Raw genomic sequence first — 25,504 nt, 5'->3', positions numbered from 1 at the left:
TATGAAAATGTTTTCTTTTTTTTTTGTTTTGGAGATATTAAACCCTTGCGAGTGTATGACATTTATAAACTGAAAAAAAATTTATTTGATTGATTCAAATAATCGATTACCTGACTATTATCAAATAAATATTTATTTTTTTTAGACTATCAATTATTAAATGAATTTTTAAAATGAATTTTTTTTATTAACTGTAATTAATTATTTAATATGAAGATTCCGAAAACAAAAAAAGGACATTTTCATTTTTTTTGTATTGAAAGCATACATTTAGGTTATGGTTTAAAATTTATTTATAGATTTTTTTTTACTCTAAACACTGACATTTTTTACAAAATCGACTAAAATACCGAGGATTCTTATCTTATAAATTTCCTAAATCCGAAATATTGTGCGAATCCATACAAAAACGCGCTTGCAAAACGAAAAGCAATATAATGACAGGTTTATTATGTCCTGCCGCCGTCAGATGGCAGCAGCATGCAGGGAGCACAAAGTCGCAGCTGTTATATTACTTTTGTACTTTTCGTTTTGCAATCGCGTTTTTGTATGGATTCTCACAATTTTTTGGATTTAAAAAATTTGTAAGATAAGGATCCTTAGTATTTTGGTCAATTTTGTAAAAAGTGTTCGTGTTTTGAGCAAAAAGTATTTTAATATCAACGTTTATCATTTTCACGTTCAGTGCCGTTTTTATAGAGCGTAAATTGGATTCGAAAATTAATATTTCGGAAAATTTGAGCGTCCCAATTCCATAACTCGTTCGACGCTCGGATGCACGTTCTATTGGTAGTCGGGTAGCAGTGAGCAGCAATGGTATTCCCACTGCTACCTGACTACCATTATAGCGTGCGTCCGAGCGTCGAACGAGTTATAGAATTGGGACGCTCATTTGTTGTTCGGAAAAATGTCCGGGAATAATTCCAGATAGCACTTAAACTTGCTGCAATATTGGCAATATTTCAGAAATAATGGCAATATTGAGACAAGGTTGGGAATATTGCTGGAATTTTAGTTGCTGTATGGGGTTTTAAATTAGGTTAGGCATACATTTTAAGATTGTTTTTTTAAATTTATAAATACTAAAAAAGTTGAAAATACAATTTAAACATATTTCGCAGAAATTCGTCAATCTAGCCCTGGCCTGGATAAAACAGGGAACTAGACTGGGACCACACCAGGCTCTAGTCTGGCCTCGATTTGAATCGGGCTAAAATAGGGCTGCCTGTGTGGCCCCAACTGTATTTAATGTTTCATGTCAATTTGTAGCTTCCTGACTTGGGTCCTGCCAGGTCCCGTCAAATATTTCTGATTCCTTTGAGATTTTTTTTTCCTTCGAAAAATATGTACATTTAAGGGTTATGTTTCGTATCTTAAATTAGATTAGACTCTATAACCTCCAAAAGAAATTTGTAAATTTGTCATCTTTTGAAACATTTAGAAGACGCTCGTTTTTTTTCAGTGCTTATGCAAATGTGAGGCTCGCTGAAGTGAACCTATTTATTCAAAAGAAAATTAGGAATATTGCCACTAAAAAAAAAAAAAAGATTTTGTATTCATATATAAAGTTAGTGACCGTTATAGTTTATTAATATGATTTATAACAGGCTTATCGGTCAAAAATATTTTTTTAACTTATTATAAAAATGAAATCAATGTGTCGACGTTTCGGGTCGGTACCAACACATCTTCAGGACTAAAAAATAATATATAAATAACATAAGTTAGTTATAAGAAATACTTGAACTATTTACAATTATAAAATTAAATAACATACCACTAGATACTAATTATACACAGAAAAAACCTAGTCTCATTTTTGTTGCATCTCAAAATGAGCTAAACGACATAGACAGTGACGCCACCAACCTGGCTCATTTTTGTTGCACTTCAAAATGAGTAGCGTACGATACTCATTTTGAGACCAGGTTTTTTCTGTGTATTAAAAATTATCAAGATTAATGTGAAAGGTCGATATTGAAAAAATACACATGACGAAGACTGTAGTGAGGTGACATATAGATACTCGAGACTGTACAGTGATGCGCATGACAAAGGCGCACTGAAAGACTTTTCGTTTGAAAAATTAATATGGTTTGTTTGAAAATGAGGATAATTCTATTTTTATGCGATTTAGTCGTATGAAATGTAACAATTTTTAACCAAATAATACTGAAAGTTAATAAGACCATACTAATTTTCGGTATGATTTGGTTTAAACACTGATACATTCATACGACTAAATCGCATAAAAACAGAATTATCCTCATTTTCAAACGAATCATATTAATTTTTCAAACGAAAAGTCTTTCAGTGCGGTAACAATTTCAAATTTAAATTTGAATCTCAAAAACTATTATTGTTGTGAATCAGAATTATTTTTATTATTAGTAAAAATTAAATTGTGATATAATGAACTTAGATTTTGAACATCTGTTTTGAGAATTATGTTTTTAGGATTATTGGAAATAATATGTAACATTTCTAGAGTTTTTCTTTTAAATAAATTTTCAGAGTAGTATACAATTTTTGCGTTTTCAAAATCAAATTTATGAAAATTAAGAACAGAATGCTTTCTAAGCGCGGAATTGGTTTTGAATTTAGAAACATCGTTGACCCGGGTAGAAATTTTGTCATGGGCCAAATCGGGCGTTCATAAAATTGGCATGAAACGCCTTACCCGATTTGGGCCACAAGATGATGAAGCCACATTTTGAAGCTTCCCAGGTCTGGTGAGGCGTTTCAAGCCATTTTTGGGCCAAATATGGAAATTTCTACACGGGGATATGTCTCTTTTTTCTTACATTCAATGATCTGTTAGACTCGCCGGTGTATACACCGGTACAGTCGACACATTGATTATATTTTTATAATAAATTAATAAAATACTTTTGACCGATAAGCCTGTTATAAATCTTATTATTAAAAAGATTTTCTGTTTGCAACAAAATCGTTTGGTTAGGCAATTTTGATTCTTGTATCCAAATTTTGGTTGGCTGAAACAAAGTCGTAGAGTTATCTCAACCAAACATTTGATTAGGCCAACAAAATTATTTGGTTAAACATTTTTAAATTCCAACCAAAATTTGAATACGACAAGAAAATAATTTAGTTAACACAACAAAATAGTTTGATCTAAACCACCAAATGATCGTTTGTTGTCGTAACTAAAATTTGGTTACGACAACCAAATAATTTAATTCGCTCTCGTATCTTAGAATAATTAGTTTAAATCTCTCACGAAGATGGGTAGTCGAGTGGTCAGAGCTCCCGACTCGCAGTTTAAAAACAGAGGTTCGATCCCAGGGGAAGATGAGATTTTTCAAAGTCCACAAATATTTCAATTGAGTAAATATAAATTAAACGTTAAATTGGATAATAAATAAACAATAAAATAAATTATAAAAGATAAAATAAAAGAAATAAGGTAGAATAAAATTTTTAATTTTACAAAAAAAAAACTGTTAGTTTGAACAACCAAAAATTTTTGTTAACCTAACAAAAAATTTTGGTTGAGCTAACCAAATATTTTTATACCAACAAAAAATACTCAAAAATTTTTTTTGTGCTTCAAACAAATAGTTTGGTTACTTAAATACCAACAAACTTTTTTTGTTGGCTCGCAATCAAATTTCGGTTGCTCTCACTTAAACATTTTTCTCAGTGTGTCATGCAAATATAAGTAGCTTATATGTATGTGTTAATTACCATATTATCATTTTATATTATACTTTGATATTATAGTGGGACAAAAATACGGAAATTCCAAGAAACATTATAATCATCAACCAATGGGAATTGTTTATGACAGTGTGTGATGACACACAATTGAATGCATTCTCATGAAACAACTATAAACAAATGAATACATATGTATATTTTTTTATGAATGTGTGTTTACTTTAAGAAGTCGCGGGTGCCGGATCAGGCAACACTATAAGAGTATATAAGCTGGAAGCAAATCGCACATATATATGTTCACATATATATATATACAATCGTGAGTAACGAAACAAGGTAGAGAGCGTTGTCGTGTTTTACTTTTCAGTTGGAGTCTCACAGTGTATAGTGCAGACTGACCTTGATCCTCTCTTTTGTACCTCGTCCGCAATCCTCGATCATCAGTTAGTGTCGAGTCTTTTCCCGAAGCGATACGCGCGCAACATGAAATACTTTGGAGCACTTTTCGTCTCATGCCTATTCTTTGCTCTCGTGCACTCTGCTCCAAGTAAGAAAATTTTTCACTTTTTTTTCCCCTCTTTTTTTTTCTTTTGGTATAAATTTTTCATTTCTCGAAGAAAAATATTTTCATCTTTAGTTTCTTAGGAAAAAAAAAATTTTTTCAACTTTTAATTTTTCTACTTTTTTCTTTCTTTTAATTTTTCTCATTTCTTTGTTGTGTTTGTTTTGTTTCGCATTCAGTGTTTTTTTGCCATTAAAAAATTATGAAAACAAAAAAAAAAGAAAAAAAAAATAAGATGAGAAAAAACTTGAAAAATTATTTGTTTATAAAATAATGTTAACTAGAATTTTTTTTTTTCATATTTAATAAGTGAACAGGCAGTGGCTTTTAAATACAAAAAAAAAAAAAATTCGTATCATACAATTTGTAAATATTAATACGGTATTAAAAATAATTATAAAGTGTACTAATACTTCTAATTGAGAAACGAAAAATTAAAATTAACAAAAATGAAAAATGACGATTAATGATTTTTTGCGAGTTTTTTTTCTGGTGTGTCATTTTTTTTTTTTTTGTATTTATAGAACCAGATCATCGGAATAATTTTTATGTATATCAGTCGCAATTTAAAGTTTCAAATCCTACGGCTTTAGGCGAAAATAATATACGTTTTTTGAAAAAGACGGTTAAATATAAAAATTTTTAAATTTTTCCAAAAATAATTTTTGTCATACTCTTAGTATAACTCTAAAATAATAATAAAAATATTAATAAAAATAATAATAATAATAAATCAAATAAAAATAGTAATAATAATAAATCTAATATTAATTATAATAATAATTATTATTATTTATAATAATAATAGTAATAAAATGGAAAAAAGTGTATAAAAAGTGTGTGCCACAAAATGTTAATAAATAACGTCGTTTTCGGGAAAGAAAAAGGAAATTTACTATCACTCAACATAGCGAGGTTATCAACTTTTCTAGACCTTAATAGAGGTTAGGGAAGTAATTATTTCTTTAAGTAGAAGAAATTATCAACAATTTGCAGTACCGTTCAAGCGAGTATATATAATATGAATGTCCAGACACTAAACGATTGAAAAAATATATCGTTACTTTATATTAAAGCCTTGTATTTTCGTGACGGTAACAAAAAAAAAAAAAAAAAAACAAAAGAGTTGCAATAAAAAAAACTGAAAATTATTTCATAATCTCTGCAACAATTAAAAATGATGTAATATTAAAACAAAGTGTATAGCGAAATATGAAAATATGTATATATTTTACCAATTAATAAAAACACTCAATTAAATCAATATATGATTAAATGATAATAAAATATTAACGATCCAATATTTTTAATAAGCATGTGATTTTTTGAAAAGAGGGTTTATTTATTAGTATATAAAAAATTTTAAAATTCGTGTACAACACATTTATATGATGAGCAATAATATTTTTTCGTTATAACTTTAGAACGAACTGTATATATATATATATATATATAGATTACGAATGCACGGAGTTTATTAATAATCTCTGGAACCTTCGATAATACAAGAGTCATAGCATTCATAATTTATAAGCTCCCTCCTTCGCATAATATATTATGAGTCCGGGGTTGACTAATTTATTTAGTTTATTAAATGTAATCACATAATAGGTGTCAATTTATATAAAAAAAATTATTTATTACATATTCTACATTATATCACTGCGAAAAATGTTTAGTCAAGCAATCAAAATTTGATTGGAACGAAAAAAAAATTTTTTATTGGTATTTAAGCAACCAAATTATTTGAGTCAAACAAAAAATTTGAGTGTATTTTGTTGGCGTAACAAAAATGTTTCATTAGCTCAACAAATTTTTTTATTACGTCAACAAAAATGTTTGGTTGATCAAATCAACAGTTTTTTTTTTTTTTTTTGTAAAATTAAAAATTTTATTCTACCTTATTTCTTTTATTTTATCCTTTTTAATTTATTTTATTATTTATTTATTATCCAATTTAACGTTTAATTTATATTTATTCAATTGAAATATTTGTGGACTTTTGAAAAATCTCATCTTCGCCTGGGATCGAACCTCTGTTTTTAAACTACGAGTCGGGAGCTCTGACCACTCGACTACCCATCTTCGTGAGAGATTTAAACAAATTGTTCTAAGATACGAGAGCGAATTAAATTATTTGGTTGTCGTAACCAAATATTTGGTTAGGACAACAAACGATCATTTGGTTTTTTAGACCAAACTATTTTGTTGTGTTAACCAAATTATTTTCTTGTCATAACCAAATTTTGTGTTGGAATTTAAAAATGTTTAACCAAATAATTTTGTTGGCCTAACCAAATGTTTGGTTGAGATAACTCTACGAATTGGTTTCAGCCAACCAAAATTTGATTACAAGAACCAAAAATTGCCTAACCAAACGATTTTGTTGAACTAAATTTTTTTTTCAGTGTATATTATATATTATATAAATATAGCTTTGCTGAAAATTAATTCAATATGGAATGATAATTAAGTACATGCTTTTAATGTCACTTTTCTTCTCTTATAATTTCCGTTTTTTTTTTTATGAGATGGCCATTAATTTAAAGAAGAGATTTGTTTCGTAATTGTATTATCCACCTATTATAATTTAAAAGTTAAGAAAAATAATTTTTCCCCCTCTATATATATATATGTGTATACATAGATACCTATATACATACAGCCGGGTTAAATTTACTTTTTAATTAGCATTTCTACATTTCCGGAAAAAGTATAATGAACTTTCCTTGAAATCTTATCCTCTCAAGACCTTCGGATTAATTAATTTTGAAATTAAAAGCGCAAAATTGACTTTTGTATAACTAAAATTGCTCTTCTTTCTAGCGCGTTGGATATATATTATATATGTATATATTTGCAAAAAAAAAAAGATGCATTTTAATGAAAAATAATCTCTCTTAGCGATTTCAAGTACTTTAACAAGAAGCGAAAATATTTTAATCTCAGAAATGTGCTTTGTTCTCTCTCTCTCTCTCTCTCTCTCTCTCTCTCTCTCTCTCTCTCTCTCTCTTTAACACATCGCCCACGGGGAGGTCAGAAACGGTGCATAAAAAAACGAAGGTTTCGTCGAGGTAAATAAGTTCCTTGTTGCAAAATATAAATATACATATATATATATATATATATATATATATATATATAATCTCGATTATTCGCGATATTAATTTGTAGGTTTTCTTAAATTTCGTAAATCAAGTTTTTCTTTAACAATTATCTATTATTTAACTTAAATTAAAAAAAAATAATACAACATATAATAATAATAATAAAAAATAATAAAGAAATATTATATTTTATTTATTTTTATGAAAAAAAAAATTCCTTTATTTTATCAATTTCCATGTAAATTTATGCAATTTTTTTTTCATAATTTGTTGTTTAAAAAAAAGCCTCGCAAAGAGTGGAGTTTATCTAAAGGTTTTTTTTTTGTCTGGATAATATGACGGAAAAAAAATGAAGAAGGCGTGAACTAATGTTTTCTGCTGTAATCGTGTGAAATCGAAAGATTCAAGTCGCATTCATATATTATGTACGTGTATACATATAAGTGATTTTGTTCAACAGGAAGAGACTTATTTCCAGACGTCTCTGAATTTATAAACTCAATTTTAAACTCAAAATATAAATGACACGGCTTATTTTATTTTTTTATTTTAACTACAGAAAAAAAGTTTATTCACTCTTTTCATATATATATATATATATATCTATATGTTTTATAATCATTGTTTTATTATATAAAATAATATGAAATTTCATTTAAATATCATATTTTTATATTGTTTTTCAATTGTTAATTTCAATTAATTCCTTTTGTTTAAATTTAATTTTTATAAATTTTATATTATATTTCTATTTGATCGAAGTTTTTATAACACTTATTATTTAGTAAAAATTATAATTGTCATTTAGTATAGAATTTTAAAAACGACGAATTTTTGTTTGACCGAACTCACATTTTTCCAAACAAACATAACCTATAAAATGATTTCGGCAGGAATTTTAAAATTAACCAATTAAAATAATTATAAAAAAAATATCCTATATTGTGATAATGAATTTGTTTGTAATTAAAAAATTTAACTAATTGTTAATTTAAATAAAAAAAATGTACTAAATCTATCTATTTTTATACAAAATGATTCAAAGGCAATAATTGTTGCAGTGAAACAAACGCATTCACTGAAACCTCAATTGAGTGCTAAATTTGGGGATTTACTGTACACTCTCAATATATAGAGCACTATAAACAAACGTTACTGGACAAATAGAGGCAATATGTAGTTTAGAGATATTTTAACTGGTAATTTTTATTTTTTTTTTGCTTTTTAGTAACAAAATATTTGAATTAATTAATATTTTTGACAATTTGTTTGATGGGATAATTAATGTATTTTGACGCTTTATACACATGTGTTTAGTTGTTAAAACTGTCACAAAGTGAAACTTAACTCTATCAGAAAGTTAATGCCCTTTATGGAAATGCAGGATCTCTGTTTGTAAATGACATTCAAATTTCGTACACGTGAGCAAACCAATCTAATTTGAAATTCCTCGTTAAGAGATTTGCTGAGTTTGTAACATTCCACGAGTTGTTATATATATAAATAGACATTGGTTTATATTATTATATGTATTATATATTTATGCGTTTTGTGACACGCAAAATACATTATTTTAATAATCATTTCATAAATTATGTTTATCGTAACATCTATCTAATCATTAAAATTTGTTATGTGCCTGAAATTTTGAACGTTCAAATGAACGAAATCAGTTTTTTGTCTAAAAAATTTTTAAAAATCACTACAGCATAAATAAGAAAAAGTATATTCAAATCTTCATTGATGTTATGTTCCAATTAATGGGACGCATGATTATGTTCTAAAAAACATTAGTTAGAATTTTCATTTTATGGAATTTCATTTGTCATAATAATTTTTGAGCCAAATTTTTATTTGTTCGAATTAGAATTTTACTGAATTTTCATTAAACCGACTTTCTATATTACAGAATTTTTATATAATCGAAAATTCATTTCACAGAATTTTTAATTGGTCGAATTTTTATTTGTCAGAATTTTCATTTAACATAATAGGCATTTTAAAGAATTTTTATTGGGTAGAATTTCATTGTATAGAATTTTCATTTTATTCTTTCAGATGAATTTTCATTTGTTCGAATTATTATTTGATTGAATTTCCATATAACCGATTTTTCATACTACAGAATTTTTACTTAACCGAAAAATCAACAGAATTTCTAATTGATAGAATTTTCATTTGTCCGAAATTGCAAATGGCCGAACAAACATTAGATTTTGGCGCGATTTTTAAAATTAACCAATAACAATTTTATTAGATAATTTTTGATTGGTTGATTTTAAAAATCGCGCCAAAATCGATTGTTTGTTCGGCCATTTGCAATTTCGGACAAATGAAAATTCTATCAATTAGAAATTCTGTTAAATGATTTTTCGGTTAAGTAAAAATTCTGTAGTGTGAAAAATCGGTTACATGGAAATTATATCAAATAATAATTCGAACAAATGAAAATTAATCATAAAGAAAATTCTATGCAATGAAATTCTAACCAATAAAAATTTTTTAAAATAGAATGTAATTAAGTAATAATTCTTAAAGCATTAAATAAATATAAATTATTTGAAAATTACTCACCAAATTATTTATAAGTTCCAAATTTCCAGTTTCCGTACTGTACTAAATTATCCATTTTCTTCTTTGAATATCTTCTGTGGAGAAAAATAAAAAATTTTAAAACCTTTTGAGTTTATTATTATTAAAATTATTAAAATTATAAATTTTATGAAATATTTATATGACCTCGACTCGTTGTCAATTTATTTTAGTTTAAAAATTATGGAAATTTAAAATTTTGATCCTATAAATTATATATACAGAGAAGATATAAATATAAGATTCTGCAGGTTAGGAATCTTTTTAATTGACAAGTACAAGTACCAACCATATAACGCAAAACTATATATATAATGGCGCTAAATTTAAAAGTTGTCGAAATAAATAAAATAACCTATTTAATGAACATTAATATTTAATATGAAAATGTTTAATGTGAAAAATTTAATATTTTTAGAATTTTTATTATTACACATATAGTCTTACTAAAAACCAATGAAAAAGAAAAATTAAGAAATATGTTTTCCTTATATATATATATATATATATATATATATATATATATATATATATATATATTGCACACAATATTTTTGTATATTTAATAATAAATAATTAATTTACATTTAAAGGCAGTGCACAATAATGAGTATATATTGTATAAAGACACCTTGCGAAATTACCTTAAGAAATAAAAGTCCGTACAAAGGAAATAATTAATGTTATTCGATTGACAATAATAATATTTTTACACGACGTGAGTTTTACTTGCTGAGTAAGCTTTTACTGTTTCATGCGAATTTTATAAACATTGCAATATATACTAAAGAGTCTAAAGATCACTTTGATGAAAGAGGGAATTTTTTTTTTAGAATTATATTTACACATTCTCGTGTCAAATGAAATTGAAAGAAAGCTAATTTTAATTTTAAATTAGTGTATTTTTTTTAATTATTTACATACTATATACAGAGTGATCACATTGTATTACAGAAACAAAAAAAAAGTTTAACTTCACTTTTTTTCATTTTTTGCAAAGAAAATTAGTCTTATATTTTTTGGGGGGGGAAACAAAATATGAATTGAATAACAATTTTTAAAGAGAAATTCTGCAAAATAAAAATGATGACAAAATAAAAATTCTGTCGAAACGAAAATTCGGCTACACAGTTTTCTTGTGTGTATCAAATTGATACAAGAATTAAGATCAACTCATGCAACGTTTTGAATCAATATAAGGTATCAAATTGACCCAAATATTTGGATCATATTCAAGAAATGATCCAGAATATGGGATCATTTTTTGATACCTGAATTGGTATCAAAGTATAACTGTCATGGTTGGCATGCTCTTATTGACAAGTTTATTAATTAATTTATTCACTGCACTGAATATTCAGATATTAAAAATACTTTTATTATGAATTTTAAGAAAGAGAGAAGCGAAAACTTATAAATTGCGAGCAATTAAATAAGAAAAAATTTATTTCGAAATAAAATGAAATACACTAACCTTTATTTATGTTTATCACATAAGATTTAAGTTAAGTTCACAATCACAACACTTGAAAATTTTTAATTATTTTTATGGTTCAAATAATTATCAATTATTTATTTATTATAAATGAACAAAATTTAAGTAATGCACGCTTGATAAATATTTCTAATGCGTTGTCAATTAATGCAATTAATAATTTCCTATTATACAATATCATAATCGACATATATGACATTTGTAAACAAACAGGGTTGGGAAACAAGAGCCCAAAATATGTTCGTACAAAGCAGAGTTGGGTAGGATTGAAATTATGTCCAACAATAATTTTCAGAAAGTGTATGCATTTTCCAATTTCTCGCTATGAGCGCTCAGTTATCACGAAAAGGTTCTCAACCTGTTTATAAAAGTATAGTTTAGTTTCATTGATTGAAACATTAAATTTAAATTAGCATTAAACATTTAATTTTAAAATTTTAACACTTAAACATTAAATTTCATTAGTTAAAACAATGCAATTAAGAGGTGAACGTGAAACAGACTATAATTTTTCATGTTTTTGATCAAGACAACGTTCGACACTCTTATCAGAATTTCTAATTAATAGAATTTTCATTTGTCTGAAAAAAGATCGCAACATTTGAATTTTTTTCATTATTTTTACAGTTCAAATTATTTTTAACAAAACTATTAAAAAATAATTATTCAGTTTTTCCCTATTTCAAAATTACATGTGCGTTAACCTTAAACGTGAAACAGAATCCTACCCAACTCTGCTTTGGACAAACATATTTTGGGCTCTTGTTTCCCAACCCTGTTTGTTTACAAATGTCATATATGTCGATTATGATATTGTGTAATAGGAAATTATTAATTGCATTAATTGACAACGCATTAGAAATATTTATCAAGCGTGCATTGCTTAAATTTTGTTAATTTATAATAAATAAATTATTGATAATTATTTGAACCATAAAATAATTAAAAATTTTCAAGTGTTGTGATTGTGAACTTAACTTAAATCTTATGTGATAAACATAAATAAAGGTTAGTGTATTTCATTTTATTTCGAAATAAATTTTTTCTTATTTAATTGCTCGCAATTTATAAGTTTTCGCTTCTCTCTTTCTTAAAATTCATAATAAAAGTATTTTTAATATCTGAATATTCAGTGCAGTGAATAAATTAATTAATAAACTTGTCAATAAGAGCATGCCAGCCATGACAGTTATACTTTGATACCAATTCAGGTATTAAAAAATGATCCCATATTCTGGATCATTTCTTGAAAATGATCCAAATATATGGATCATTTCTTGAAAATGATCCAAATATATGGATCAATTTGATACCTTATATCAAATCAAAACGTTGCATTCCAAAATGATACCATCAAGTTTACAGTGATATCTAAAAAATCTGTTAATAAAAAATTCGTCTAAAAAATAATTATATTTAAAAATTTATTCTTTAAAATAAAAATTTTAACCAATTACAAATTTTTAGGGAAAATTTATGTCAATTATAATTGTTTCGAATAAAAACTTTTTCTTTGTGTTTAAAAAAAATATATATTAGAAAAAATATAAAAACTTGTGTGCGTATAATATAATGACAATATTCACGGCACAATATTGTATACATATATATATATATAGTCAACAAATTGATTATTAGATTTTGAACGAATGATTGGTATTTGTACGTGTGGAATGATAATATGACATTAGCAACTTCCAAGACTAGAAACAACAATGAAATAGATATATCGACATCCGCTAGGATTTAATTACGCGTCGAATGAGCACGCGAACAATTATTTCCGACTTCGTTTGATTCCTAATTGAGTCAGACAGACAGACGTATAGACGAACATTGTTAATATATTATTTGATTGCAACTGTCCGTTTTGTAAGTTAAATAGTTTTTTTTTCTCCTCGTATATATTTGCATGTTAAAATGTCCTTTTGATCAATAACGTTCAATATCATAAAATAATTATTACTGATGATTCATTTATATATTTATGTATATGAAACATAAATTCCGCTCCTTTAGTGAATTCGCATTCGGCATTGATTAATAAAAAAACAAAAAAAACAAAAAATTTCCCTAACCATGTTAACAAACGAGTTTTATTCAGAGAACCAGAATTTTGAATATTTGTTTACTTTTTTTTTCATTAAAATTGTATATGAGCTAATTTTTCAAACTTTCAACTAAAAAAAAATATATGTTAAAAGTTTTATTTAACCAAAACAATTTATATAACTTTACAGGTGGAAAATTTTGAGTTTCCAATCTATGAACAGTCGGTAAAGTAGAAAATTGATTTACGCGGGAAATTCAAATCGTTATAAAAATTTAAATTACTTGTATTATATGCTATTGGGTTCAATAAAAGATCTGCTGAATGAAAATTTGGTTAAACAGAAATTCTATTAAATGCGTATTATAAATAGAAAGTTAAATTAAAATTTTTTTGTACAACACAAACTCAGTTAAATTCACTTTTAAATCAAAATTGAATATAATTACGTTTAACTTAACATTTTTATTCAAACAAATGTTTATTCAATTGAATTTTTATTTAAAGAGATTTTTATTCAATCAAAATTCTATATTTCTTAGAATTTTCATTTAACTTCATAAAAAAAGAACTGTCTAAAAAAAGTCAATTTTTAAAATTATCAGATTTCTTTTAAGCAGGTCAAAACAGTACAATTTTCTCGTCTGTAACTGAATTACTATGGCAAATATAAGCTTATCGTTACCGGTCTGACCGCGTTAAGAATTTAACATTTCAACATGATTCTTGTCACATTTGTAAATTTAAAAAAGGCCGAGTATAAAAATATCTCAGTTAATTTTCTCTAAACCAAATATATATATATAGTATGTTATTTAAATTATATATAAATAACAATATATTTTTATCTCAGAATAAAATAGCTATTTATTTGTTTTAAATAAAAAAAAAAATTCAGCACAAAATTTAATTTAAATTCTATATTGTATTTTTAAAAAAATTCAATATTTAAAATCAATAGAAATTATTTGAACGAAATAAAATTTCTTTGAAATATTTATTTGAAATAAATAAATATTTATTCAGCTCTGAGATAAATATATACATTTTCATTAGGTGTAATAATTTTTTTTTTTTTTTTTTGAAATTATTGTATACGTGAAAATATTCACATTTATCAATGTCATTGTAATAGAATACATTTTATTTTCTCTATTCATATATATATATATATATATATATATATAATCGTTATTTTATATATTCGTCTAATTATTATTCAAACAAGAGAAATTCATTTAACATTTTGATTGTTAAAAATTCAATAACTTTTTTTTTCGTTTTTTTTTTTGCATACATGAAAAATATGTTATCTAGATTAAAATCGCCTCGAGGGATCGCGGTTTATCAACTCTGAATCAAAGAGTTATGTGTATTCGACCTAAAAAAAAAAAAGGAAAAAAAACTTTTTAATAAAATATTCTTTTTTCTTCTTCGTTTTCTTCTAACCTTGAAAAAACAGGAAAAAAAAACGTTTGCAAAAAAATGAGCAATGATGATTAATATATAATTCATCAAACACTAAGAAGCAGACTCAAAGGAATAGGAAAACAAAAAGTTAAAAGAAAAAAAAACTTTTGTACTTTAATATAAAATTACAACCCTCCTTTTATGGTATACATGTACAATGTACATTATATAACCTCTGTTATCTATGAATTTCATAATGAACTTTGCTTTTTAAATTTTTTTTTGTAATGAAAGAAAAATTTTAATTTTTAAAAAACTATATTTTATAACATTTTATAATTTAATAAATATTAAATGACGTAATCGCAATAATAATAATAAATATGATTATTAATATAGTTATAAAATAATATTAATTAATATTTTTGTTTAAAAATAAATTTATTACTAATTGAATCTTTAATTAAAAAAGACAAGTAGAAGGTTTTAAGAATTCAATCTAATTTTTCGAATATTTGACAAAGATTTTTCATTCTTTTTAACTGGTAGAGAATTGTTTACAAAACAATAAAGGTTAAGGCCACTTTTTATACTTTCCTTTCGAACTAAACAGTTCCTTTCCAATTCTCACTATACTACATTTCATACTAATAACACATCTATAATAATGTCATTTATTGGAAAATATTGAATTATGTATATATACTCCGTATATATATATACTCTAAAATTTGAATCAATGAGATTTCACTGTTGAAATAGCTAGAATTTAGCAAATTATCACTTCAGTAATATTTACACTAAATATCAGTCGAATTATTACTGATTTCAACAGTCAAATATGCATTATCATTAATCGATAAAACAGATTTTACTGTTTCAATGAGTAATAATTCGACCTTGTCAAAAACATAATATGTTTCGAGGCTATGTCCGACAGACATAACCTCAAATATCCCTAACCAAGAAACGAAAATAACCTCAAAAATTACCTAACCTAACCTTGTCAAAAACGTAGGTTGGGTATATTTGACATGGAATGACCCATACTGGAGACAGCGGCGAAATATTTTTATAATATAGCTGAGAGATATATATATCACCGTCCGACAAAATTCAACTTTTTTTTTTGACCCACAAAAAAATCCAATATTTTTAAAAAATTGAACCCAAAAAAATACCCGTGTCTGGCCGTTTTGCTAGATCAAGTCGTTTGTGGTTTTTAGGGGTGAAAATAGCCCCTAAATAAAAAGTGACAAGATATCTTTTAAAAATTATTAATTCAAAATGGCGGATTCAATATGGCGGTCAAAATTTTAAAAAGTTATTAAATTTTTTTTAATCCTTGGTATCTAGGGGATCTTTGGGTCGCTGATGACGAATCTGATGTTAAATTTTCAAAATTCAAAATGGCAGATATAAAATAAAAAATTAATAACTTTTTAAAAATTTGATTGCTATATTGAATCCGCCATTTTGAATTTTGAAAATCTAACATCAGACTAATAATCAGTGACCCCGAAAACCCCCAAATACCAAGTTTGATGTCAGATTTTCAAAATTCAAAATGGCGGATCCAATATGGCGGTCAAAATTTTAAAAAGTTATTAATTTTTTATAAAATTTGATATCTAGAGGTTTTTAGGGACGCTGATGTGGAATCAGATGTTATGTTTTCAAAATTCAAAATGGCGGATATAAAATAAAAAATTAATAACTTCTTAAAATTTTGACCGCCATATTGGATCCGCCATTTTGAATTTTGAAAATCTGACATCAGATTAATAATCAGCGACGCCAATAACCCCCAGATACCAAGTTTTATAAAAAATTAATAATTTTTAAAAGATATCTTGTTACTTTTCATTTAGGAGTTGTTTTCACCCCTAAAAACCACAAACGACTTGATTTAGCAAAGCGGCCAAATACGGGTATTTTTTTTTGGGTCCTAGTTTCCGAAAATATTAAATTTTTTTGTGGGTCAAAAATTGTGTCGGACGGTGTATGTTGCTGGTGAATTTTGTCAATTTCAATGAAGTTGGCTAAAAACCAATATTTTTAAAACCCGATTTAAAAAAAAAATCAGAAGCTTGGCGCTCAAAGCATGCAGAGTCCCCATAGTATATAATATATGGGGAAGTCATGTAAATCACGAAAAACGGATAATGCATTTAAATATGGATGAGAAAAATTGCGAATTCACAAACAATTAGACTTACGATTTTTTTTTCGTTGATATATTTATAATAATTTCCTTGAAAGAGGGGGGTATTTTAGATTTGTGGAAAAAAGGACAAAAAAAATTGATTTATACAAAAAAAAAAAAAAATGATATTACGACGAATGACAAGATAGAAAGAAAAAAGGGAGAACCTAATTTGCACAGTACTCCGCCTACAGTGTAAGGACTTAAAAATTTATATATAAAACAAAGAGTAAAAAATTGTATTTGGAAAAAAAAATTCAGCGTCGATGAAGCGAGGCAATTATTTGTTGTCTTTTTAACATTATATATTTTTTTTATTTTAAATTTCTTGATAGCTATATAATAGTTAAGTATTTATTTATTTCTACATATCAATGTCAGTCAAGGTGGTGATTAAAACAGTGTCAAGTCACATTTATATGATACGAATATTCCGATAAAGAAAAAGAAAACATTATTTTTCTTTATTGGAACCCTGCTTTGCAGGAAGAGTAATAATATTATAATATAATAATATAATATAATAATATATTATATTATATATAATATATACAATATATAATAATACTATTATATATTATATTATATTATTTGTACAGTTTAAACACCAGTATATTATTCTACGCTGTGTTACTATTAAAAACAAAAAGTAAATTATTATATTACATAATAACCAAATTTTCTATAACATTCAGAAAAAAGATATTTTTGAACCAAATGTACCATTTTTTTATATTTACCCAATTTTTTGGTTAGTTCAAACAAAATTTGTTTAATTCAAATAAATATTTATTTGATCTAAATAACTGTTTGGTTTATTTTAATAAATTTTTTGAACAAAGAAAAAATTTGATTGAGCTAAATAAACGTTTGGTTTATGCAACCAAATCTTTGGTTAACTGTATATCAATGCATTTATTTTGTTGATTTAACCAAAATTTGTTTGCTTCAAACGAATTTTTTTCTTAGTGAATATTGATTATTATGTATACTAATACAAATGTGTAAATTTTTTTTTATAGTAATGCGATTCTAAAATATAGATAATTCAATGATAACAACGTTTATATTATAGTAAAGTGAATGTACTTACAAAGTCCTAGAAATGATTATGGTTAAATAATGGTTGAACGTCACTAACAATAGAATAATAATCTTAATAATTTCAACACATTAATGACTTCTTCAATTTAAACGATTGCACTTGACACTTATAGAGAAATATTCAACGAAGCGGAAGCCATTTGACGCTGTACGACATTTAGTATTACCGATAGTGAACGCTAGAAGCGCTACCTTCGCGTCTCGTGTGACTATATAATCTGTCAAGTATTTTTCGAGAAAACATTTATGTATTGTAAAATCACAAAATTTCACTGAAAAAAAATATTTTATGTCTGAAACAAAATCATTTGGTTAGGCAATTTTGGTTTTTGTAACGAAATTTTGATTGGCTGAAACAAAGTCGTAGAGTTGTTATCTCAACCAAACATTTGGTTAGGTCAACAAAATTATTTGGTTGACAAATTTTTAAATTCCAACCAAAATTTGGTTACGACAACAAAATAATTTGGTTAACACAACGAAATAGTTTGGTCTAAAAAACAAAATGATTAATTTTACTAAAAAAAAAACTGTTGGTTTGATCAACTAACATTTTTGTTGACCTAACAAAAAAAAATTTGGTTGAGCTAACCAAATATTTTTCTTATGCCAACAAAAAACACTCAACCAAACTTTTTGGTTGATTCAAACAAATATAGTTTCGTTGTTTAAATACAAATAAAATATTTTTGTTGGCCCAACCAAATTTTGGTTGCTCTGACTAAATATATTTTTCTCAGTGTCACATATGACCTTAATACACACATGGTGGAATATTAAAAATGAATTATGTATATTAAATTAATCTAATTAGTATGTTATAACATACTATAATGATACAGTAAATTAATATAGCAAACATATCAGCATGAACACCGCAGCGTTGAGAAATTCTATCATTATATATGCCGATCAATCTAGGTATAGTCGATAAATTTATTGCAGTTATATATATATATATGTATATAACTGCAACTGGCTATCAATTCATACAGTATATATCAGAAAACGCGCTAAATGGTGTGGAATAAAAAAGAGAAATTTGTGAAATTTACAAATTGGAAACCTATATATATATGGGTGATTCTCCAGAATCAGGGCACTTTTGATAATAGTAAATATTTTTTAAAAAAATTTTTTAATTTAATTTTTTTCACACTAATTACATTAGTTATCACTAAAAAGAAAATTAATCAATAATTATTTGAGCTTAAAAAAATTTTTTACGTCCTGTGCGAGATATTGTGGAATTTATCTTTCCCACTCTAACTGAGCGTTTTAATTTTAATTTCAAATATTAAGTTATATGATCTTAGAAGTAAATAATTATTTTTAAATAATTTGTAAATATTATAACACAGCAGTAGTTTGTAAAACTGTCTTTATTTAAGATGAGTATTTTTTAGTTTTACATGTAACAAATCATTTTAAATTTATACAAATAATTCTATTTTTTTGACTTTGCACTCGTTTTTACATAAAAACATAACCTCTCAATTTACCCATCAAATATATACTTACTCGGATTTATACAAAACTATAAATAATTCACCAAAGTTAAAGTATATAATTAATGTTAAACTTAATCTTAAAATTAATAATATGATTAATTATACATGACCTAAAATAAACTAAATGTAAATTAAATACTAAAGACGAACGTCTAAACGACTTCGTCGACTTGTGTTGTTCGTATAAACTGACAATCAGTAGTGGACGAATTGTATTATTATATATGTGCTTTAAAAAATTTTAATTCTTATAAATTAAAAATATTTTAGTTATTTATCTCATTAATACCAAAAATTGCTTTCTTTAAATGTAATTATTATTTTCTGTATTCGTATTTAAATACAAGTAAGATATTTTAACAAAAAAAAACGAAAGGGCCCAACATTTGTGTTATACGTACCTGAGCTCAGAAACAGGAACCGGAGTTTACAAACCAAAAAAAATAGTTTATTATAAACAAAATACCCAATAAAATAAACTGTCCTTTGGTATTTATATAAAGGTTTGCTAACTCTAACTAACTAGTGGGTTGATTTTATCCGAAGTTTAAAAAAACCTTCATTTTAAGTGGAACCGGAGTTTACATGTAATAAAAATACGCAATATAAAGACGATTATTATTATTATAGTTTTAAGTTCAAAAATCTCATTTTTTCACATGATTCAAGCATCAACATAATTTTTTAACTTGATTACACAAGGAATCGATAAAAATAAGTTATAAGGTTGAGTAAAATCACAATTATGTAAACTCCGGTTCCACAAAAATAAAATCGGGGAAAAGATTTAAAACCGATTTTTGTTAATACAATTTATGAGAATCAAAATAAGATACACAGTAATTATACCTTTTGAGTTAAACTTTCGACTAGTACATTTCAAAAAAAATTTAAACCCACTATATACGTAAAAAAAATTCCTAATCTTGGCAAGTGTCCCATAAGGAGAACTGCAAAAAGTGCATTTTTCGAGGTAATTTTGAATTTTTTAAAGGTTTATAAAAGCAAAAATGTTTCTTTTGCTTTTGCTATTGATAAATATAAACACGAAGAATATCTGTAAAAAATTTCACAATCTTTTAAATAATACTTTTTTAGGTATTAAGTGGGGAACGAAAAGTGCCACGTTCCTGGAAAATCACCCATATATATAAGGTATACTTTATGATTTTGAAAAGAATTTTATTTTTCATTTCTCTACATGATTCTCGTGCTTTGGATAATTATTATGAAATTGAATAGAAAAATCTCATTTCAATTATAACTGAGTGCCAAAAAAGAATACTAAGTTCATAAGTATGAAATTTTAAAAATTTTGTATGACGACTATTTGTGAAAATATGAAATTTTTCTTTAGATTTATATATTTTTTTTCATTACATATTCACTTTATTTTAACAATGTTAATAGTAAAATTTACTATTTCCGGAATAATTTTTACTATTTCAGGAGTAAATTTTATTATTTCTGGATAGGAGTAAATTTTACTATTTCTAGAGTAAAAATTTCCAGAAATACGCAGAAACTGCAAACAGTTTAGGTTTTACTTTTAAAGTAGTAAAAGTTACTTTATTCATTTTTCTCCGTGTAGAAATTTTTCGTTTATGCTACACCAAAATTTTTTCAGTGTACAATAATTAAGAATAATACATTTTGTTAAAAAATCTTTATACAACAATAGAGAATTATTCTTTATATTTAAGAAAAAAGACTCCTCTCTATAATGAATCACTCGAAAAAAAAAAATTAAAGAGGAATGATTTCAATTTGCACGAGAAACCTAAAGGGATAAATTCATTCAAAAGCGATTCAAAGGCTTCTATTCTTTTTGAGGCGTGCATGTAATGTTCTAAAAGAGAATATGTGATGTAACTTATTATATACATATATTGAAAAGGATTTGTTGGATTTAAACTTAAGCGACACATATATTTATAAGCCATCAAAGTTGTAAAGAGGTCATTATCTGTTATTATCATTATAATTGTTTAGTGCAACGAGGTATATAATAAGAGCTTTTAGGCATTGGTCTGAGCACTTATGCACGATTACAGAAGTTTATAGTTTCCTTTAAGGGCACTGACCTACCTTCTTAACACCAAAATCACTATATAGAACTACTACTAAAGTAGAATACAGCTCCTGCTACACGACATATATAGAACATCTATAACATAAAGAGGATGGCGGCAAACTAATGATTTACATTTACAAATTATAGAGGAACTGGGGTCGGTTGTAACAAATTTCAGAATATTGGATAAATTATTAAAATTATTAATATTATTATTATTCAAGGTGTTTTATAAGCATAATTGATATTAAAAGACCTTCTCTTAAAAAATCAGCTATTACAACCTACCCGTGTTGGGGCTTAAGATAGTAAATATTTTTTAAAAACAAAATACATGTAATTTTTTTCTGTTTGAGCAATTTATAATATTTTCGTTGAGATTATTAAAAAAAAAAAAAAAAGTAATTTAATAGAAGAAAAACTAAAGTGTTACAACTTGCCCCACAGCACGAATTTTTAATTAAAAAATATATCTTGCATAATACTAAGGGCTATATAAGGATAAGATTGAGTCAAATAATTAAAATTAAAAAGTTCGAAATTTCTGTAGAAAATGACATGTTACAACCAGCGCCTAACTTCTCCAATCAAAAATATAAGTAAATTTTAATAACAAAATTTTCATTACTTTCTTTAAAAATTTATTTAGAAATTTAAATTTTTTATACAAATCTTTTTATTTATAAAAAAAAATATACCTTCCACTATGACGAGAATTTATAAAAAAAAAATACGTAAAACATTAAATGAATATAATTTAGAGCTATCAATCGATTCACTTTAATGACTCGTTAAAATAAATCCATTACAACGTTCCTAGCTTTTAAATTGGAATTCTGTACTATTTTAAAAAATCTAATAACCATGAAATGCCCCCATTGGGACAAAAATATTATTCTCAGGGTTAATCTATTTTAACGAACAGCTTTTGATCTCCAAAAAACAAGCTTCTTTCTAGAAAAAAAAAAGAAATGAAATACAAATTAACTACATAAAAAAATATAAAAAATATATATATAATCGATTACAAAAAGCAAGACTGCAGAGAAGAGAAAAAAATAAAAAAGATAAATCGCAGATTAAATTAAAACCGTAACATTATAAACGTTTAAAAGATTTACTTTTGAGATGAGAGCATTCATCTGTGGAAAATTAAATTCTTTATTAAAGGAATGTATATTTAACAATATTTTTGTATTATCTTCAAAGAGAGTGCTGCTCATGACGAGTGCTTTGGATATAACTTCATTTTATATTCGAGTTGAATTCATGTGTCACAATATTTTCAAAATGTGCTACTTCTGAACCTTTGGGTTAACATAACTTCTATACAACTTAATCGAAATAATTTATATTAGGGTCAGTTGGGGTAAATGGGGACAAGTGATTTTGGAGCTTAATTTACAGTTTTAAAATTAAGTTCAACGTCAATATTTTAACCTCAGATCACCTGCAAGAGGTTTTAAAAATCATACCAAATTTTTTTCTTATTCCTTATGACTCCCATAACAGAAATTCACTTGAATTTTTGATTTTTGTCAATTTGGTTAATAATGACAAGCTGTCCCCATTTACCCTGAGTTTTCAAATTTTTGGGGTAAATGGGGACAGCTTGTTATTATTAACCAAATTAACAAAAATAAAAAATTCAAGTGAATTTCTGTTATGGGAGTCATAAGGAATAAGAAAAAAATTTCGTATGATTTTTAAGTTTGTTTTTTTTTCAAATACGAGACAAAATACTGAAATAAAAAAAAATAAAAAAATTTCAATTGGTTCAACTATTATAATATCTACTACAAATTTTTTTCAAGTTTTTTCATCCCTTAATACAGTAATATACTTTAGGAAACTTTTTTCTTAAAATTTTCTTAGAAACTATGCTGTCCCCATTTACCCCAAATTTTATGAAATTTTCTAAATTTTGGGGTAAATGGGGACAGTCAGTTTCATGCGTTTAAAGCTTATCTAAATTTTTTTCTGCTGCATAAAATTAATCCTGGGAACGTAAATAAAAACTTAAAAAAAATAAACCCGCAAATATTACCTTTTAAAGAAAGAAACTTACGTAATTTGTGAAAAATAGCGATTTTGTCCCCATTTACTACAACTGACACTATGTATATAATTTTAAAACTTGATTTTCCTCTACTTTAAGAATATAAAATCCAAATTTTTTAATTTTTTAAAAAAAAAGTCTTTCTCTTACGAACCTGAAGTAAGCAACGTTTATGATAAACGATTTTTGAAGAAAAAATTTTTTAAAATAAATGAAAAATTCAATAATTTTTTGCCTAAAAAATATTTCTTGTAGTTTTCATTAATCAACAAATTATAAAAAAAAATATTTTTTAGGCAAAAAATTATAGAATTTTTTATTTTAAACAATTTTTTCTTTAGAAATCGTTTATCATAAACGTTGCTTACTTCAGTTTCGTTTTTTCTTGAAAATTAAGGTTATGTGAAATCGTTACTCGGAGGATCCGCCATTTTGAATTTTTAAAAACCAATGTCATATTCGTAATCAGCGACCCTGAAACCCCCCGAATAACGATATTCAGGCAAATCCAAGCATTTTTTAAATTTCATGTCCGCCATATTGAATCCGCCATTTTGAATTTTTGAAAACTAAGGTCATTTTCGTAATCAGCAATCCCAAAAATCTTCGAGTAACGATTTTCAAGCGAATTCAATCACTTTTGAAACTTTTGCCCACTTGTTGATAATATATTGTTTAAAAAAAGTGACTTTAGCCACCATTTTTTGGCAGACATTTTAAAATTTAATTTTCTCAATAGTCCTATCTTATAGCCCAAATATTTTTGACGCGATCACAGAAAACTAAAAGGTATTAAAATAAGCTGCAACGCTTCTTATTTTAATCCATTTTGGTATTAAAATAAGTAAAAATGGATTAAAATAAGAAGCGTTGCACCTTATTTTAATACCTTTTAATTTTCTGTGATATTTATAACATTTAAAGGTATTCTATAGCGATTAGCTATGAAAAATTTCAAAAAACTGAAAAAAATCTTTTAAAAAAACGTGTTTGTTTTTGCTAAATAGAGATTTTGTTAAATGAATTTTGTTGAATTCGGTTTTAAATAAAAATTCGATTGAACAAAATTTCTATTAAATGAATTTATTGGGTTGAATAAAAATGTGTTAAATATAGAAAAAAAAAGAGGGGGGATGGGTAATATTCATAATTAAAAAAAAAAAAAAAATTCAAACCAAACCGTATATATTCAATTGATATTACTCATCTAAAATTATTATATAACGTATATAAGGATACGATTATTCATTTGAGGTTAAAACCGTAATAGGATTTAAGTTAAAAGTTTGTTCCATGATCAGTTTTGCCCTGCGTTATCTCGCAAGTAAAGTAGAAATTACGGTTGAAACTCTGATTTTCTGTCTCTTTCCTCTTAATGTTTAAGTGTCGCACAAATTATGGTAGCGAATACTTAGTCGAAAGACAATCCAATTATTGTAGCAGACGACGCCGTAGGGAGGAGACTAGACATTACGCTAAATACCTGCGAGAGACTCGCTTTTTCAATATTTAATTAAGTCATCCACCTCAATTAGACATTTATTACTTTTTTTTTTAATTAAACGAATTTCAAAGTGTAATTGCAAAAAAATTCACTTTATATGAATTGTGTGCAAAAAAAAATAAATAAAAAATTTTCAACATTCCACGTCA

General features: G+C 25.7%; 2 protein-coding genes across 2 annotated transcripts in view; both read left to right on the top strand.

The window, feature by feature from the left end:
- The window catches only part of LOC127289325 (speckle-type POZ protein-like), a 369,464-nt gene that overhangs the window by 283,425 nt on the left and 60,535 nt on the right, over window positions 1–25,504 (top strand). The window lies entirely within an intron of this gene.
- Window positions 4,023–25,504, top strand: part of LOC127289326 (icarapin-like) — a 62,451-nt gene continuing 40,969 nt past the window's right edge. The window contains exon 1 of the mRNA XM_051317185.1: window positions 4,023–4,228. Coding sequence (XP_051173142.1) covers window positions 4,165–4,228 — 64 coding nt within the window. The 5' untranslated portion in view covers window positions 4,023–4,164. The remainder of the gene's footprint in view (window positions 4,229–25,504) is intronic.

The sequence above is a fragment of the Leptopilina boulardi genome, unplaced genomic scaffold (genome assembly GCF_019393585.1).
Source record: "Leptopilina boulardi isolate dan_hultmark-lab unplaced genomic scaffold, ZJU_Lbou_2.1 LbouV2_405, whole genome shotgun sequence".
Classification (NCBI taxonomy): Eukaryota; Metazoa; Arthropoda; class Insecta; order Hymenoptera; family Figitidae; genus Leptopilina; species Leptopilina boulardi.
Note: the sequence above shows the minus strand (reverse complement) of the source record. Positions and strands in the feature narration are given on the sequence as shown.